This window comes from Colias croceus, chromosome 2 (assembly GCF_905220415.1).
Source record: "Colias croceus chromosome 2, ilColCroc2.1".
Taxonomy (NCBI): domain Eukaryota; kingdom Metazoa; phylum Arthropoda; class Insecta; order Lepidoptera; family Pieridae; genus Colias; species Colias croceus.
In genome coordinates, this window is record NC_059538.1 from 9,666,311 (window position 1) to 9,684,760 (window position 18,450).

The 18,450-nt window shown below is 31.3% G+C and overlaps 1 protein-coding gene across 1 annotated transcript; it reads right to left on the reverse strand.

Annotated features, from left to right (window-relative positions):
- Positions 1 to 799: 799 nt before the first annotated feature.
- LOC123702203 lies at positions 800 to 17,699 on the reverse strand. The gene is made up of 5 exons (XM_045649887.1): positions 17,372 to 17,699; positions 6,573 to 6,813; positions 4,340 to 4,473; positions 3,088 to 3,237; positions 800 to 2,364 (listed from the first exon to the last, which is right to left on the reverse strand). Exons 1-5 carry the CDS (start codon positions 17,469 to 17,471, stop codon positions 2,213 to 2,215), a joined length of 777 nt encoding a protein of 258 aa, XP_045505843.1. The 5' UTR covers positions 17,472 to 17,699; the 3' UTR covers positions 800 to 2,212.
- Positions 17,700 to 18,450: the final 751 nt, after the last annotated feature.

Sequence of the window (18,450 nt, forward strand, 5' to 3'; positions counted from 1 at the left end):
TTTGTTTAAAAATTATGTGATATCACATCTTTCTTTCTACATTTTATATAACTTTTTAACAGCCCTTTATTCTCCTTTCATGTATACCACTATCATAATGCAAAATACTGTTTGTCTAGGTATTTCCTGCGATTGGATGATTTGAACAAAACTTGGAATAAAAATAGTAGAAGATCCAAAAACAAAAATAGGCGACCTTTTGGAAAAGTCCAGCTTAAAGGTGGAAAAAGAAATTTATGTCTGCGGATTTCATAGAGTACAGCTACATACAAACAAACATTAACCTATATATCTTAAAACATTACAGAGACATTATCAAATCTCATTAAAACCTTCATAAATGCGTAACTTTACCGCCATTGCTCCATAGTTAGTGAAATTACATCAAATTACGTTGTTAATGCGAGTGTAACTAGAACTGATGGAAGGTTTCGTCAGTCGAATTAGTTGTATCCAATCTAGTGAACATAAATGAAAGTATGTTAATTATGGTTTATCATTTACTCGTAATAAAGATTGGTAAAGAGTTATGATACCCAGACTATAGTCATAGTTGGCCGATTTTTGGGGCATATAATAATGAAACAGCGTGAAAGGTTAATTTACCTTTTGGGCTATATTTGTGTATATTAATTACTCTTTTATTTGGGAAAAATATTAAAAACTAAACACTGTCCAGAAAGAATGGAGCTTTTAATGAAATCAATTATCTACTGATTATTCTATACCTACCTTATTCAATAAATTTTTTTTTATTCTTATTCCGAGTGAAGCAAGAGAAATAAAACAAAATACAAAATGTTGGTAAAATACTTTTATTATTTAACATATTCACACTATCACTTACATGCTATTCAGATCGGTCGCAAAGTCGCACATTTACAATGTCTTAAAACTAATTACAACTAAATAAATAAAGCTTTTAATCCAATTAATATATTCTAATATGTCCCATATTTTGAGACACTTATGAGCTTTTTGATGATAATTTATAAGTTTGAATCTTATATGTTTTTGTTTCTTTATGCTGTAGAAACAGTAAAATATAAGAACTATTTACAAATACAAAATACTTGTATGAAACATTTGTTAAAATTACATTAGAACTTATGAATAAATGCTAAAACACTGTTTTACAATGTCTCACTTTTATGTTATAGTCAAGGTTTATTCGACTGAAGAACGTTAAAAAATTTCTTGTATATATTTCTGTACAACGCCCAAAAAAGTTTTGTTAGAAAATTCAGAATTCAATATTTATGATGAATAATTAATCACGTTTAAAATCCGCTAAAATCGCGTGTAATACTCGCCTAAAATCAAACTGTTAAAAAGGTAATATGTTAATAGTATATTCAATATTTTTAAATCTTCAATTAATGGAATTTATACTTGTATGATAGAGTGAGATAAATTGTACTTCAGACTTCCAAATATTTATCAGACAATTTCTTACAAAAACTTTCACATTCTTTCTACAATCATTAGTTTGTTTGAAACAGAAATTTCCGCCAAACAAATACTACATTAAATCACAAATCCAATCAACACTGAACACAAAGAAATATCGAAACATACAAAAAATACCGCATGTTTTACAATGATATTATAAGTAAAAAGATATAGGTGGTATAGATATACCAACACGTTACACGACATTCGATCTTCAAAAACGGCACCCTGGGTGCTTTGCAGTTTGCACCAATAATGTGCGTGGATGTGTAGCGAGGAATGTGTTTGTAAATCACCAATAGTATCGCTTCAAACTTTAAACTAAATGAAGCGATATGATTGGTTCTTTACAAACACATTCCTCGCTACACATCCTCGTACATTATTGGTAGAAAAGCACCCCCCTACGCACACACAGGACGTCAAAGTGAGATAATATGATTCAACTATCGTGAGCAAAAAAAAAAGACAACTGATGTTAAATATAGCTAACTAGCGGTCCGCCCCGGCTTCGCCCGTGGTACATATTCACGTTTTCTCTACATAAGAACCATCCTCGTACTTCAAGGAATATAATAAAAAAAGAATTAAAGAAATTGGTTCAGCTGTTCTAAAGTTATGCGCTTACCAACACATTTTGGAATTCATTTTTATATTATAAGATTAGCCACATATCGAATACCACCTTTTTACACTTTTTTACTTATATCACCATTGAAATTTTAGAACCTATAACAAAGAGCTAGAACAACTAAAATAATCAAGGTTTAAGCCAAAGATCGACGGGAATCTTCTCAAACGCGGCGTTAAGGAACACTTTGAAATGTTTAGCGATGGCCGCCGCGGCTGCGGGACGCATCTCGTCTATGATCTCTGCTGCGTTGTTGTTTAAGAACTGGTTCATTGCTTCACCTGGAATGGGCTCTCATATATATCTACAACCTATCTCCTGTATTTTTAACTTATCTTCTGTAAGCAATTCTCAAAAAGAAATAGGCTTAACAAAAGAGTGTGTGTACTTATGTACACGCGTTAGAAGTTATACTTCTTTGGCGTATGGAAAAAAAATACTAGAATATACAACTTGAACATAGTTATCAATTTTCATACCACCTAGAACTAACTTCATGCTGTTAAATTTAGGGGTAAAAATTCACTCTCATCATTTTTCTCCATCGCACCAAAAGAAGTATAGGTAACTTCAATTATAATAATATCTGTCTTGCAGGAGTTGCAGGTCATTTGTGATTTCGATAAAAGTCAAATGCCCTGTTCGACTTTAATCGAAACTTTTAAGTGAAAAATAGGAAATTTTTAAAAATTCTATTTGCGTGCAAAAATGTAATTATTTGTTAATTTATTTACACTATTTCGACATTACTGCTTCAAAGGACATGGTCAAAAACTAGGAAGTTTGTCATCTGCTAACACAAACTTACCTAGCGTGGTGTCTGTGACCAACGACAGCTAATTTATGGGCTGATGATTTGTCCTATTTTTAAGTTTAGAGTTTGTGTCTGTTTACTTGGTCTTATATCTGATCATTTCTTCTTTATAACTCCGAAAATGGATCTTCTATCTATTTGCAATATTTACGAGCATTTTTAATAAATATAAAAATACAAAAGATCATACCAATAACGCTGCCATGGTTAACAGTGTCCCTCACTTTGAACCTTGAACCTCTCAGTTTGAAGTCCACTAACATCCTGTCAGCTGTGAGGAACTTTGTGTCTTGTCGTACTGACTCTTTGCCGAATATCTTCACTATGGCGGCTACGTCACCTATAATATTTTAACAATTTTTATAAAAGAGGAGATAGAGCTGACTCTTCATATTTTTTACCATTTTACTTATGAGGACAATTATTGTGAATGATAGCTGAAATGATTGATCAATGCTGAGGTAGACCAAACGTGTATAATAATTTTATATTATAACAAACGCAGGTCAAAACAAAATAACTAATGCTTTTCCATAATTTAAAATTAATTAATTTAAGTGGAACGGACTATTTACAAGGGTAGTGGAAAGCTTCTGTTATGCTCAGTTTCAGGAAAATTACAATATCGTAATAATATATTCATAGGCACATAAATATATACAAATTATAATAAATAAAATAACTTTCAAGAAATCAAGACTGCAGTACCTAACATCAAATATAGGAGTACATAATATTATATATTCGTTCCTTATTGCCATATTAATTAATTTCAAATGTACCCGGTTTTAAAGTGTAATCATGTTTTGAATATGCTTAAAACGTTAACATTGTTGGTGAACGTAAGAAAATATTTAAGTCGTGTGTTCCTGAAACTCAATATGTATTATTAAATGAATATGCCTCTTCCGCGAAATATTTGCATTTCAATCGTAAGGCCATTTATGTATAATAAAATAAAATAATTTTTGAAAGTTTTAAATACTACGTCATATGTTTTACGAGTACATAAACAATCACCGAAGTACAAGGACGACAACTTTAAAAATAAATTAAATTCATTAGTATGTAATGTTATGTCATATTATTATGTAAAAAGAAAAAAAAACAATAATACCGGTAAATTAATAAAAACAAAATTGGTAAAGAGAAAAATAAACTTTTCTATTGCAATGAATACAAATGCCGACGACTAGTATCTAGATAACTAGATTAGAAAAAACCCACATTAGATTTTTTAAATCAAAATCTTGGATAAATTTCTAAACCAACAAAACCTTTGTCTATGAAAGTCTTCTGTATTTTTATTTTTTAGAAATACACATATAATGTACGTACAGGGAAAATCAACCTATATTTTGCACTGCACACACAGATATAAATAACCTAGTACCAAGTACATAAAAACAATATTATATACTTTATAAAAAACTGATACTAACTGAAAGAAGCCCAGAAATCTCCCTGTGATCTAACCGGGAACAACAGCACTTGTCCGCTTACTTCATAGCGACCGGTTACTTCTATGCGCGGGAGCACTAGACCCATGTCTATGCGTAACTTCTTTAGGTCCGATCTGAAATGTATATAAAATAAATATAGTTAAAAACGAAAAAAAATCGTGAAATTATTTCATTGTCGAATTTATATTTTTGGTTTTATGGCATTCAAATGCTTTATAAATATAAATTTATAAAGAACTAGCGGTACGCCCCGGCTTCGCCCGTGGTACATATTCACGTTTTCTCTACATAAGAACCATCCTCGTACTTCAAGGAATATAATAAAAAAAGAATTATCGAAATCGGTTCAGCCGTTCTCGAGTTATGCGCTTACCAACACATTTTGCGATTCATTTTTATATATAAAGATATATCAGCCCCCCTAGCCAAGTGGTTTTCTGTTAGCGTAGCGTTCAATAGAATAGACTACGAATGTATGAGATTGACGTAGTCTGTAGATAATTTTCTGTTAGCGTAGCGTTCAATAGAATAGACTACGAATGTATGAGATTGACGTAGTCTGTAGATAATAGACTACGAATGTATGAGATTGACGTAGGCTGTAGATACGTTTATCTACAGACTACGTCAATCTCATACATTCGTAGTCTATTCTATTGAACGCTACGCTAACAGAAAACCACTTGGCTAGGGAGGCTGGCGGGTCACGAGTGGCTGAGTTGGTCAGGTATCCGCCCCGGAATGGCGCGAAAGGATGCGGGTTCGAGTCCCGCCTCGTGATCGATTTTTTTCTATTCTTTATAAATTTATATTTAAAAAGCATTTGAATGCCATAAAACCAAAAATATAAATTCAACAAAAAAGGTCGTGTTCCATCGTTACAATATTGTATTCACTGAAAAGTGCCTCATATTGGTTGAGATGGTTGTTAATCATCTCAATAGATGGCGCGCGGTGTGTCCCTTCAGACACATAAAACTGAAACAATAGAATAAATTCGATTGCTGTGGCGGGTCACGAGTGGCTGAGTTGGTCAGGCATCCGCCCCGGAATGGCGCGAAAGGATGCGGGTTCGAGTCCCGCCTCGTGATAGAATTTTTTCTATTCTTTATAAATTTATATTTATTTCATTGTCACCAATCTTCGTGTACAAAGTTTCAATTAAATCAATCCGTTTAAAGTGGATTAAAATCGTATATAAAGGAGTCGTTTATATACAAGCATTTTGCATGCTCATTCTAGTTAATAATTGAAATAATCTATAGTTTTAAAAAATAATGCTAAACAAATCAGACACTTACTTTTGTTTAATTAAAAGGTACAAATTTGTATGTTATTTGCCTCGGCATTCATTGTATTGTTTGCATGTGTGGGCAAATGTAACTGAATAATTTTTTTCTTTTGAAAATTGGATTTATATCATATATTTCATGTGTACTAACATGCGTTTTTGAAAGACGAAATCATAAATTAATTATAACTTCTATTATAGATAAGAATGATTTTATTTAATTTATAGAAATTTATTTTAATCGTTATTGGATATACATCCGTTAATTAATAAGAGAAAAAATATTATATGTACTTGGCTTTATCACAAAAAATATTTAAGTAATTTATAAATAATAAACATTAATGTGCGCATTTCGTGTAAAACTCAGATTTCCTTATCTAAGGTCGAAAATAATAATCTTCGAATAGAATAGGTAACGTAATTTTGAAACTAAATTATCGTCTCCTTTTTAGTCTTGACATACTTTTGGTAATTGTGAATAGACAGATTATAATATTCCACACGCATGACCATTGTGTGATGATTGCTTGCAACTTTACGGTGTTGTAAGATGTCATTCTGCTGATTACGGTTGCCAAGTATACAGTAATTTAGGCAAATTATGATATTAGTTGCTATTTTCCATAGTTCTTAAGTAATTCATGGGATCTATGAGACCCTATATCGTGGGAAAATCGGAACATCGGCGTGATATGTAACTTCTTCTTTGTTCTATACGATAGGCCATAGGGTAACGATTAAGAATTTTAGATTATTTTGTCTTTACCAATTCCTGTATATTTGTTTTCACCTGTTAAAAAGCCGACCTTAAATTGCTCTTTAAACGCTACTGGGATAATTTTAACTATCAACCATAATATTAGAGATATACCTAATTATAGGCCAATAAAGCAAGAAAGGAATAATACAATAATATACCTGATCTTAGTAACCGTATAGTTACTTGGCCCAACCACGGTGATGTTATTGAAGGCGGCGGTCACTCGTACTGGGCCAGCAGAGTTTTCCATAACCAGTCGGTCTATAAGCAGAGGTTCTACGGGAGGTACAGCCAAGTCTGTTAGACCACGGGCCAAGTAGGGGCGAAGGTGGTTGAAGGATCTCTTGATGCATGTGTCCAGCTCTGGGTCGTTTCTGTTGCATGGCAGGAGGTATTCCGCTGGAAAATTATGGGAACATTTTAATATGGGTTTGGATTTTATGGAACGTCACTGAATTGAGAGGAAGAAATTGAATATAGAGGACATGGTGTTTCTTAAACAATTTTTGAATAGTTGAATTTTGGTGAAAAAGGGTTAGGTTTTAGCAATTCTTTGTGGTTATGTTTTAAACAGAGTTTGATTGTCTATGCATGAAGATATATACATGTAGATACGGTGTAATAGTTTTATGCCATAGAAAATAAACAATTCGCATTAAATCCGTTGTTTTATTTTTGTAACTATTAAGTCACTTTCATTTCTCAACATTTGCAATTACGATCTTTAAAGCATAAATGTTGTATTAAGTATTAAATAATTTTCATAAACCTAGCAAATCCTTTGCGCAGGCGTTATGTAACGACGTGATAGTGCGGTCAGTAAGGCAAGGTGATCCAGCGAGCGATGACCTACAGCTATAGTACGAAAGTAGAGATAATAATGGAAATTTTGAATTATCTTTCAACATTGGTGTGTCGTGTTAAGAAAGTTCAGCTTGACAGTTTTCGTTGCTTTTGATGAATAACGACCTTGTAAATGAAAGACAGGTCTTATAGAGGGGTGTTCCTGCAGTGGGAACGTATATGGGCTAATGATGATGATGAAATGAAAAAGGTGGTTGCAATGAAGAATTTCGTATAAGAGCGCGTATGTGAACAAGTCGTGCTTTACCTCCAGAATTACTAATTAAGCACCGGTTTCCATTTATATTTTAAATAGCCTGTGTTATTAATGTATAAAAAGAAAAACAATTTACATGTAAAAAACAAAATAAAATATGTATGCTAGGAGGATACTGGATGCATTTTATAAAGTTAACAGCTTAGTGTCAATCTTAACAAGTATTCAAACATTAGTTCAGGATACATCGCCCATTTTTGCAAGTGACTACTATCAAGCTAATTTTCCGTTTGTAGCTTTATTTTGATGAGACGCCCAATAATTTCGTGTACGAAAGTCTCGATTGTGGTAGCTAACAGAGATAACAAGGATAATTTTTTTTGATTTGATGGTTCTCAAATATTTATTACTAACTGAATGAATTTTTTTTTGTTCAATCTCAAGATAATTACCTAAATTATTCGAAAAAATATTTGTCCTACAAAATCTATGGTTTGTTCAAAGAGTCCCCTTTTCCAAAGTGTATCGACAACGAGGTCATCATAAATGATTACTAACAAGCTGATTTTTTTGTTTTCACTTAGTTAATGTTTATATAATTCAACAGACATATTGTCCTACAAATTGCGTAATAAATATTTGAGAACCATCAAATCAAAAAATTTTATCCTTGTTATCTCTGTTAGCTACCACAATCAAGAGTTTCGTACACGAAATTATTCGGTGTCTCATCAAAATAAAGCTACAAACGGAAAATCAGCTTGATAGTAGTCACTTGCAAAAATGGGCGATGTATCCTGAACTATAGGGTAATCATCGGATAAAATACAAAGAAACATGTTAATTTGCCATAAAAATAGCTAATATAAGATATCGGAGCATTTATAATTAGCAAGCAAATAAAGTTTCACTTAATCATAAAAATAAAAGACAATAATTTATTGGCATTATTATTCTCCTTAAAAGTTCCGAATATTAATGTTCGACCATGGCCTTTACGTAATTAAATATCACATATATTTGCCATTTAATCTCAGGGTTGATAAATTGTGCTCATCTGAGGTCACTGCCAATAATGAGTCAGTAATGCGTCCCTAAAAAGTTAAACGCTTCGCGAATACTTAATTATTTTTTAATAAAAAACACAGCCCGTTTATTACAAAGCTTTTCTATTATTACAAAATATCATAACACTATATAAAAATAAAACAAAAACATAAAATATGCCAAAATGGTCCCCTTGCATAAGTTGCAGAGGAAGTTTTCCTACCTACGCAAGTTTTCGTATAAATTAGCTCTGAATAAAACCACTCAGCAAGTGTAAAAAAACTCTTATACGGTTCATATTATAAGGTACATAATATTATAACACTATATAAAAACATGAAAGATGCCAAAAATAGTCCCCTTGCATGAATTGCACCGGACATTTCTAAATAAAACCACTTAGCATACAAGAGTAAACAAAACTCTTATACGGTTCATAAATTTTTATCCTCTAGTGCTCTCATTTGGCCTGTAAATTGCAAAATCGTCATTAGTTGAGCTATAACCGAAATAGTAATATTTATGAACTATAACTTGAACTTGAACGGTTACGGTTACACAAGGTCGCTTACACAGGTTATGTAACCATTGACAACCCATAAACCTACTTTTGCGGATTCGTAAATGCGCCGAATACTTTTGGTGTGTTTAATTAAATTAACGTGTTTTTTACAATTTTGGGGATGTTGTGACCTTGTTGTGACATTAATTACAAATTAGTTATTGTTTTAATTTCGATATACCTAATTACGGTAAGGTGAAAATTTTTACAACATTTTATAATTAAAAAGGATTATTTCGTACCGCGAAGTTACTCGAAAGAATATTACTGTATGCTTCTGAAACAAACGGTGCATATAAATCTTCTTTGATCTATTTACTCTACATTTGGGATTTGAATAAACAAATCAGCATAAAATCAACATCTTATTACAATATTTTTGTTATAAATATTACCTAAACAATATCGTACGAAAATTTGTAACATTATGTAAATCAAGTAACATTCACGCTAAATGGATACCATCTAAACATTGTGACACACTATTGTTGTACCTTTGTTATATTTTATGAACGCAAGAATGATTCATTTGTCAAGAAAAACCCGCTCATTATTTTTGTTATAAATATATTACGTAGATGGTAATTACAGCTAATTTTCCGCGCACTTCGCGCGATTTGTACAAGACTTAACAATTTGTATACTAAAACCTCTTTATAATATGCTAAAACCTTTCTCAAAAACCACTCTATCTTTAAAAAATACCTCATAATTCATCATTTAATCATACATAGCGACGGACAGACAGCGACAGCAACTTTGTTTTGTATTATGTAGTGATAATTAATATGTGAAAATAAATAAGTACCTTATTATTCTGTTATTCGTTTAACAATAAAACATAATGAAGAGCGAGATGTTCTAACACAACTCACAAGCATTTAAATGCATATAAGGATGTCTCAATGACTGTAAAATTGTAAACATACCTATTTGTTACAGAATAAATATTTTTGATTTTGACCTTATTTTTGTTTGCATTTAAAATACGAGCGTATTTTAATTCGTTTGAATTAAAATGGAATGACTGCGACACAATCATTACAAGGTTTCTTAATCGTGACTTGCATATTTTGAGCCTTTCTATTTTAATAAGGACACACATTTTTTGGTATACATATGTGGATATCTAGATATGTCGTATATAATGTAATTTGATAATGTTTAATGTTTATTATATTGAAATATTTTGTTTATTTTGGTTCAAAACTTTATATTTTGGTATTGATACATAGTATTATATTATCTGTGTTGAAACATATAATTATTTATTATTAGTGCATTTTATGCCAGACACGAGACATAAATAATAAATATCCAGTTGCGATTCCCATGCACATATTATACTTATATAAAAAACATAGCATCGGTATTTTTTACATTTTCTAAAAATAAAACCTCAAAACTTATTTTCATGAAAATGGTCGGAGCCTTTTCCATTGTTTTCTGACTCATCACTCAATGAAATCATGAAAAGCATTTTTGACGCAAGCTGGAGCCGCGGCCGGTTATAATTTGCTTATTGTTATTGTCTTTACAAAAGATTATTATGGTAAGTAAATGACAAAGGCATACAGTACGTGGAATAAAATAAATATTTTGTGTCTTTCTTTTAAATTATTACAATAAAAAAGTGTACTATAATTTTGGAAGCCTATTATCTTCCAAATATTTTTAATTTAGTTTTGTTTTTTAAGCTGCAACAGACTTTAAACCTCAGACGTTGACTGTACTCAGTATGGAAGACATTATGTGATACTATGAATATAAATACAAGTTGCGAATGACTCATTACTCATTGCATTACATAGATACAGAGTGGCGTAAACTAATTACTTACCTATTTATAATCGATAGCCATCCACACTGCATAGTAATGTGTTTGAGCGCAAACAATTATAAAGCAGAATGCATTATGTTCGCAAACAAAATAAAAGCCTTTTAGTACGTATTTGCCGAGTGTTTTCTTTGTATTTAATTATAGTTTAGCTTATTTATGTTGGTATATTATGTACAATAAAGAATAAAATAAATAAATAAATAATAAAAGCAATAATAAGGCTTGTGTTTTGGTTTGTTCTTAGAACATGGGCCGACGTTTCCATGACGAAGAATGTTCTCAATTTGGACGTTCTTTTCAATCGATTGACGTGATTCTTTTTGTGTTTTATAAGAAACTTTCCGCCCGCGGCTTCGCCCGCGCAGTCAAAGAAAAACCCGCATAGTTCCCTTTCCCGTGGGATTTTCGGGATAAAACCTATCCTATATCCCGGGGTAAAAAGTAGCCTATGTCCTTCCTCGGGTATCAATATATCTCTATGCCAAATTTCATGCAAATTGGTTCAGTAGTTAAGGCGTGATTGAGTATTTATTTTTTATTTTATTTATAAAAGGTACCTTACAGCTTATAATACAATAAAGAGTAATTAATAATAAAGTACGCCAATAACAAGGTACACCATTATCCGAACAACGTAAGTGACAAAAACAAAGAAAATAATATACTTAGATATAGTGTTTAAAGTACTTAAAACTATACAAATGGGAATTGATTATTATAATTAAATAGCAAATTTCAACCCGAACAACAACAAGTATGTGTGTGTATGTGAGTGTGTGTGAAAGTGTGTGTGTGTGTGTGTGTGAATGTATGAGAGAGTGTGTTATATGTAGAAATTAGTGTAATTAAGTATGCAAATTATTTTTTATATTCTAAATTAATCAAATCAAGGATCGCAGTTTTAAATTTAGCACGAGATAGGTGGAAAATGTCAACAGATGAGAATTTTTTATTGAAAACGTTGGGAAGTCTTAGAAAGGGTGTGTTTTTAATATAATTTGTTGATACAGCCGGTACATGGAAAAGGGGTAACAGACAGATAGAGTTACTTTCGCATTTATAATATTAGTATGGATTGTTATTTGGTTTGGTTTCAGGACTTGGAGCGGCTCCTCCATTTTTTTACTATAATAAACGAAGGAATGATCTAAAAGGAATGAACTTTACCTTAAATAATATGTTTTTTATCCTTTCTGTTACTTTTACGCAAGTGAACTTTGCATTAACATAAAATATAAGTATGTTTAAATGTTAAATAAGTAGGTACTCGTGTACCCATTCGATGTTTTTGATAACATTTTTTTACATTCTATATCGTAGAGTCTATCTTCTACATACGCATTATATTTATTATTACAGTAAAAAAATATATAATAATACTAATACGCATTTCAGTCTTTATTAATCGATACTATAAGTTTTTGTCACTTGACATACGCAAGCAATTAAAAGAAAACAAACAAATACTTAAAACCGTAATTAAAACTTATCTCACAGCAATTACAAGCACAAACCCAAATACGCTGTGTGCAAGCAACACTTAACGTGACGTAAATATAATTATACCGCGATATCTATCTACAATTAAATGTTACGTGCTAAGGAATGTTTATTTAATCTTTTAAAACAGGTGTATTTATAATAGAGCTTTTATATCATTATTTCAAATTTAAAATTTGTTTCCCTTTATAATTTTTGCAATTCATAATAGGAACCTGACATGTAGGTAGGTACCTAACTTCATTAGAAGGTATATTTTTTGCAGTTTTTGTGAATTAATACGAAGTTATGTTAATCCAATGTGACATATTATGTTAATAATTTAATCATTGGAATTAATACATTTATTCCTTTCGAATATTATGATATGATATTTGAGTCGTATTTGTCCATTCTAATTTGAAATAACATTGAATTATAATACATGGTTTCATTATCCATATTTTAAAGAGGTACAGATTCTAATTTTATATGTTTGTCCCTATAAAAAATTCTTCGTAAATACTTATAAGATCATGAATATTCTTTCGCTAACAGAAACTACACTATTCAAGAGTGAGCCGTGCAAGCTATATTTTAATAACCTGTACAGTGTCCACTCAGGAAATGACAAGTAAGTAAATAATAAAGAAATTTTAATAATCTTTCAGCATCGTTAGCTATCTGCCAATGATTCAAAATTGAAAAGTTTCCTAGCCTTTCAAAAAGCATAAGAGTATGTTATTATGATCGATCGAAGAATGAAACAATATTTCAAATGGGCAAGCTTTCTTAACAGGCTCAAAAAAGTTTAAAATTCTCATGTCACTCAAGGAAACTAGAAACAAAAGTCGAAAAATTGATTCATAGCTAGACAACGCGTTGCAGAGATCTCGATATATCACTGTGGGCGTGAGGCTACTACCAATGCGTTTCGTAAGCTGACGCAACGCGGTGTCAAGGCCTTGCCGATTGCGGTGGTCAAATTACCGGCCCGTTTGGTAACTCGATTGCCAGAAGAGAGGCTGTATGACTTCCTCGTGGCTTTTGTGTGAACCGTAATATCTGTTTATGCCTTTGTTGCCTTATGTTCTATAGCCTTATTTTCCGTAGACTTATAGAGACTACGGAAAATTAGGCTATAGAACTGTTGTATTTAATCTTCTTTCAGTTGAAAAGCACGCACAGAGGATACTGTCACTTTTTTGAACAGATAAAAAAATATGAAAACAAGCAACAACAAAAAGTTCCTATTCATCATCTAGATAACGTAATAAATGACAAAATGTGAACAAACTTGGTATTCAGTTGCTCGATTTTGTGGCCGTCGTTCTAAAATGAAGCTATGATACGACATTTAATAAGCAGAATAAATTCGATATACCATACGATATATCCTTCACAGAAATGTTACACAAGAATTATAATTGCAATATGATCATAGTAAAACAATGATCGGGTCAATGTCGTATATTCGATTATAGAGTGAATTTCAACAGCGGTCTGAATCACATCACGTACAAGACCCATTAATAGCGTCTCAAAAGGAGAAGCAAGGCTAGCAATCATCTCTTACCAAAACTAGAAGATACGGCGATATTTATTCAAGGTGTTCGGTTGGTATTGTTTCAAGTATTTAACAATCCTTGTAACGATCTTTTGTTTTATAAGTAGTTTTTGTTTAAAACTTCCTCATGGTTAATTTAATGGTGTCTCGTTTTATTTTTAAGACTATGACACTATGCTTAAGTGTGGCTTATTTCGTGTACATTTTCTCATACGCTTCGTGTACGTTTGAATGGATAATGAACCTCTGCATTCACATATAAACTTAACACCAGTCACGTTAGAAAAATTACTTAGTCGCTGAAATGTAAATAACATAAAAATATAAATAACATAATAGGTACTCATCAGTGTTGTCATAAAAAAATCTAAATAAAAATTATATGAATGAAAGAGTCAGAGCGCGAAGAATAGGTATAGGTAAATTTTATAGGATCTACAATTTTTAATGCAAAGCAATGCATGGGCGAAGAACTGCCAAATGCATAACATCCGAATTCCGATATCTTCTTATCTTAATTTAATATTCTTTCGTGTTCGTAAAATCTTTTGTATTACGGGCTCATTGCGCGCTCACAATTCAAATAATAATAGTTTAAAAAAACTAAAAAACACGCTTTTTATAGAAAACCGAACTAAAAAATAGAAAATTTTATCAAATTAGTGTATTGTCATCGGTCCTCAATAAATCTACAAAGTTTGAACGAAATCTGGCCGTTTAAAGTGGGTCAAAATCGCGCCCAAAGAAGTCGGTTACAAACATACAAACATACAGGTGAAGCTAATATAAAGCGTGTAAAAAAGACTTAACCATAATATAATTTTTTGTTTATCGCAATAACGCGCCTAAAAAATCTAAAAACAACAATTTTTTTGTTCATCTCAATAATACTCTATTAAAAACAAAATGGAAACTTTGAATAAAATTTGAATTTAATGGATTTGTTTCAAATCAAATAGCGTCTCAAAAGGAGAAGCAAGGCTAGCAATCATCTCAAATCATCTCAATCATGTACCTATTTGTGAATTCACAGTGTTTTCTTTGTCACACATTTCAAGTTTAAATTGTATGGAAATCTATACTTCTCCAAGGTTAAGATCTAGCAGTGATATAGGGATTAGTTTCGCTTAGAATAATAATGTTTATCATGTACATTTTCCTCAACAATCAGTTCTATTTAATATTTATGTATCCTATATTGTATTCATGTCACGCTTTACAAAAAAAAAAACATTTACCTATATAAAAATATCGTATCTTATTTTTATTTAAATATTTGTTTTTTAACGTATTTTTTTAGTGGAACGTATTACAATAAACGTTACAGATAAAAATTCATATTTCATACACAAAGAAACAAAATTGCACGTTGATACAAAAATACGCCTCGAGATTGCATCGCAACTTGCATAGAGCTTTCAAAATATATTTAAATCTAATTATGCAATTTTTATAACATTTCATTGAATTACTTAAAAACATTGCTTAAACAACGGTAATAAAATTAACACAGTACATTCGGTCAACAACTTATATTTTCAGGATACGTTACGTTATACGTAGCAAGTAGGTACGTAGTAGACTTTGTATTGGTTGTATCTCACCAGGTACACAAAATGATTTGTCCATTGGTTATTTATTAAAGTCCTTAACACTTAATTCATTTAAAATCCTTAGCTTTTCACCGACCGATATTTACATAGTTAATCGAATTCCAGCATATAAAGCTGTATAATTCTTTCACACATGCATAGTAAGTATCTCTTAGTACTTATAATTTACTCAAGTCAGGATCATCTTATTTACATTATAATTATGTGCATACGAACCTTCCGTGTGACAGCGCAACTTGGTAAATATTCAATAAATACTTCGGTATATTATACGCACAAACACGCATTTCGTCAAGTCGAAAGTGGCCATGGCATAAATGACACATTTTATTCTATGTAAGCGTTATTGATATTTTAATTTTAGGTGGTATTTTAATGCTTCGATTCTATTGTTCTAAAAACGTAACTAATTACAAAATTAATAAGATTCAGGAACTTATAAAGCATTAAGCTTTTAAACATAAAAAAAAATTCTTCTTAAATTTTTGGACAAATTAGGTATTTAGTGATTTAAATGCTTCGATTTTTTTGTTCTAAAAACATTCAAAACAAACTGGTGATCTGATAATACGGTATAATTATAATGATATAGGAATTTATCAGATTAAGGAACGCATAAAGCCTTAAGCTTTTATATGAAAAACATACTCTTGCACATAGGTACATTTTCGGACGGAAGGCACTTCGCATATATCAAGGTTATTACTTTGTGAATAATGAAGGGAAAAAACTGTTAAAAAAATGATGTTTAACACTTTTATATTCTGTCTAACTATCAAATAGCTGTATTTCAGTTGAAACTGTACAGACGCATCTAGGTTTAATTTAACTTCGTCAATATTATTATCCAAATATACAAAGCTTACAATTGGCATTAAGTTCATTCAAACAATAGGTTCTGTATGGTAAAAATGCATGCATGTTGTTTATGAAATATGCAATATACAATATCTCGCAAGATGTTTACTTAAAAGTTTTATGCTGTCATATTCAGTATTTCTCCAAAATTTAAAGCGATTAAACTATTTAGTTCAAATTTGGCAATATTGTTATTTGAGCAATCTTTTTAATTAATACAACATTCGATCAAGGTATTGCATTATCATCTTATCTCAAACGCAATTTTATAACATGTTAAAATATTTTTATTATGATTTTGTAAGACACTGCTTACTTTTGTGTAATAGTCTTATTTGGAAAGATAGGAATGATTATCCGAAATTGCTATTTGCTACTTCAACATACATTCGTACTAAGCATTCGTATTATTCAATCGATTTACGGAGGATTTTTTAATACTGAAGTGGGTAAACAATATTTCAGAAAGATTCGAGTATGGATATACTTCTTCGTATGGATCCATAGATATATTGATTGTAACTGTTTTTATTCACAAAATGAATCAAATACTTGAGATACAAACATTATTGAAATATGTAGTTGTATAATAAAAATAATAAAAAGGCAAAGGTCGCCTTTTCGTCACTTTTCGAAGTTGCCAAACAAACGTTTCGACATTGATCGTGGAAGATCATCGAGATGAATTCTGTCAGAGTCATCTCTGTTGCAAGAAGAACCTTTTTAAGACAATGTTGTTACGGAGTATTACAGCGAAGTTTTGTAACGCTCAGTTTATTTTATTAAAATACACATTTAACACATGCAAATGTTACGACTGACGAAATATTTTACTCGAACAACTTGCACATTTGTAATTATAAATTTCGTACCTAATTTATTTATTATAATAAACTAAGTAATAAACAAATAAAATAATAACGATACTCACGTAGTGTCGTTATGATTTCATCCGCCGCTTCTCCCGAATGACAGATAACCGTCAAACAAAGGATGAAAAACATTTTAACGCAACTTTCAGCCATTTTCATTTTCAAAATTTGAACCAAATCTAAAGAACTCAACTTCAAAAATGGGAAAAATCACAATTTGAACACATTCAATTTTTTTTATTCGATTCGTTTTTATTTTATTTTTTAATAATTGTATTTTGACAGTTCTTTTTTCGAATTTCCCGCGTCCGCCGTCTATTAGGTTCGATGGGCAATAAGCGCGAGTTCGGTCAGCAGGCGGACAGGCGCGCGTTTCATATTGTTTGAAGTGAAAGCGTGGATGTTGTTTTATTCGGGCGCAATTTTCGTCATCCCTCAGCTGTTTCCCCACCCGTACACCGGGTATTTACTAACACCACGTGTTTATTCGTGCTCTGTTATTTTGTCCCTGAGACGACTCAGGGCTTATTCTTATATGGGTAATTAAAATTTGTTATGTCATACGCGTAACATGGAAGTTATGTATCTATAGATAACATAATTGTTTTATTTTATGGTATTGTAAGCATCGCTAAGTTTTATTGTATTAGAGCAATTATTAGTGATGATACCTACTCTAACCCCTTATTGCATGAATTATTAAGGAGATGAAATAAAAATTATTTTTTTGCAAAAAAGTGTTTATTAGACCTTACATTATGAGATCAAATTGAGAAAAAAAAATATTTACTTATATTATAGAAAATATGAAACGGCGCCATATATGGACTCGTATGCAGTGTTTGTTGTATTTTTTCTGTCATATATGGCTTCATATGCAATTAGAAAAAAGTAACTAATTAATAATTGCCCAAAATCAGATGGCGCGACGAACTGGACTCTCATTGCAAGGAGTGGACAAAAATTGCTCACAATAGGAAAACGTGGATGAAGGGAAGAGAGGCCTTTGCCCAGCAGTGGGACAGCCATGGCTGAATAATAATAACTAATTAATAAAATTAAAATATATTCCGGACTAATTTCACACACTCGGTTGCTAAGCCCCAAAACAAAAGGCTTGTATCCTGAATGCTAAGTC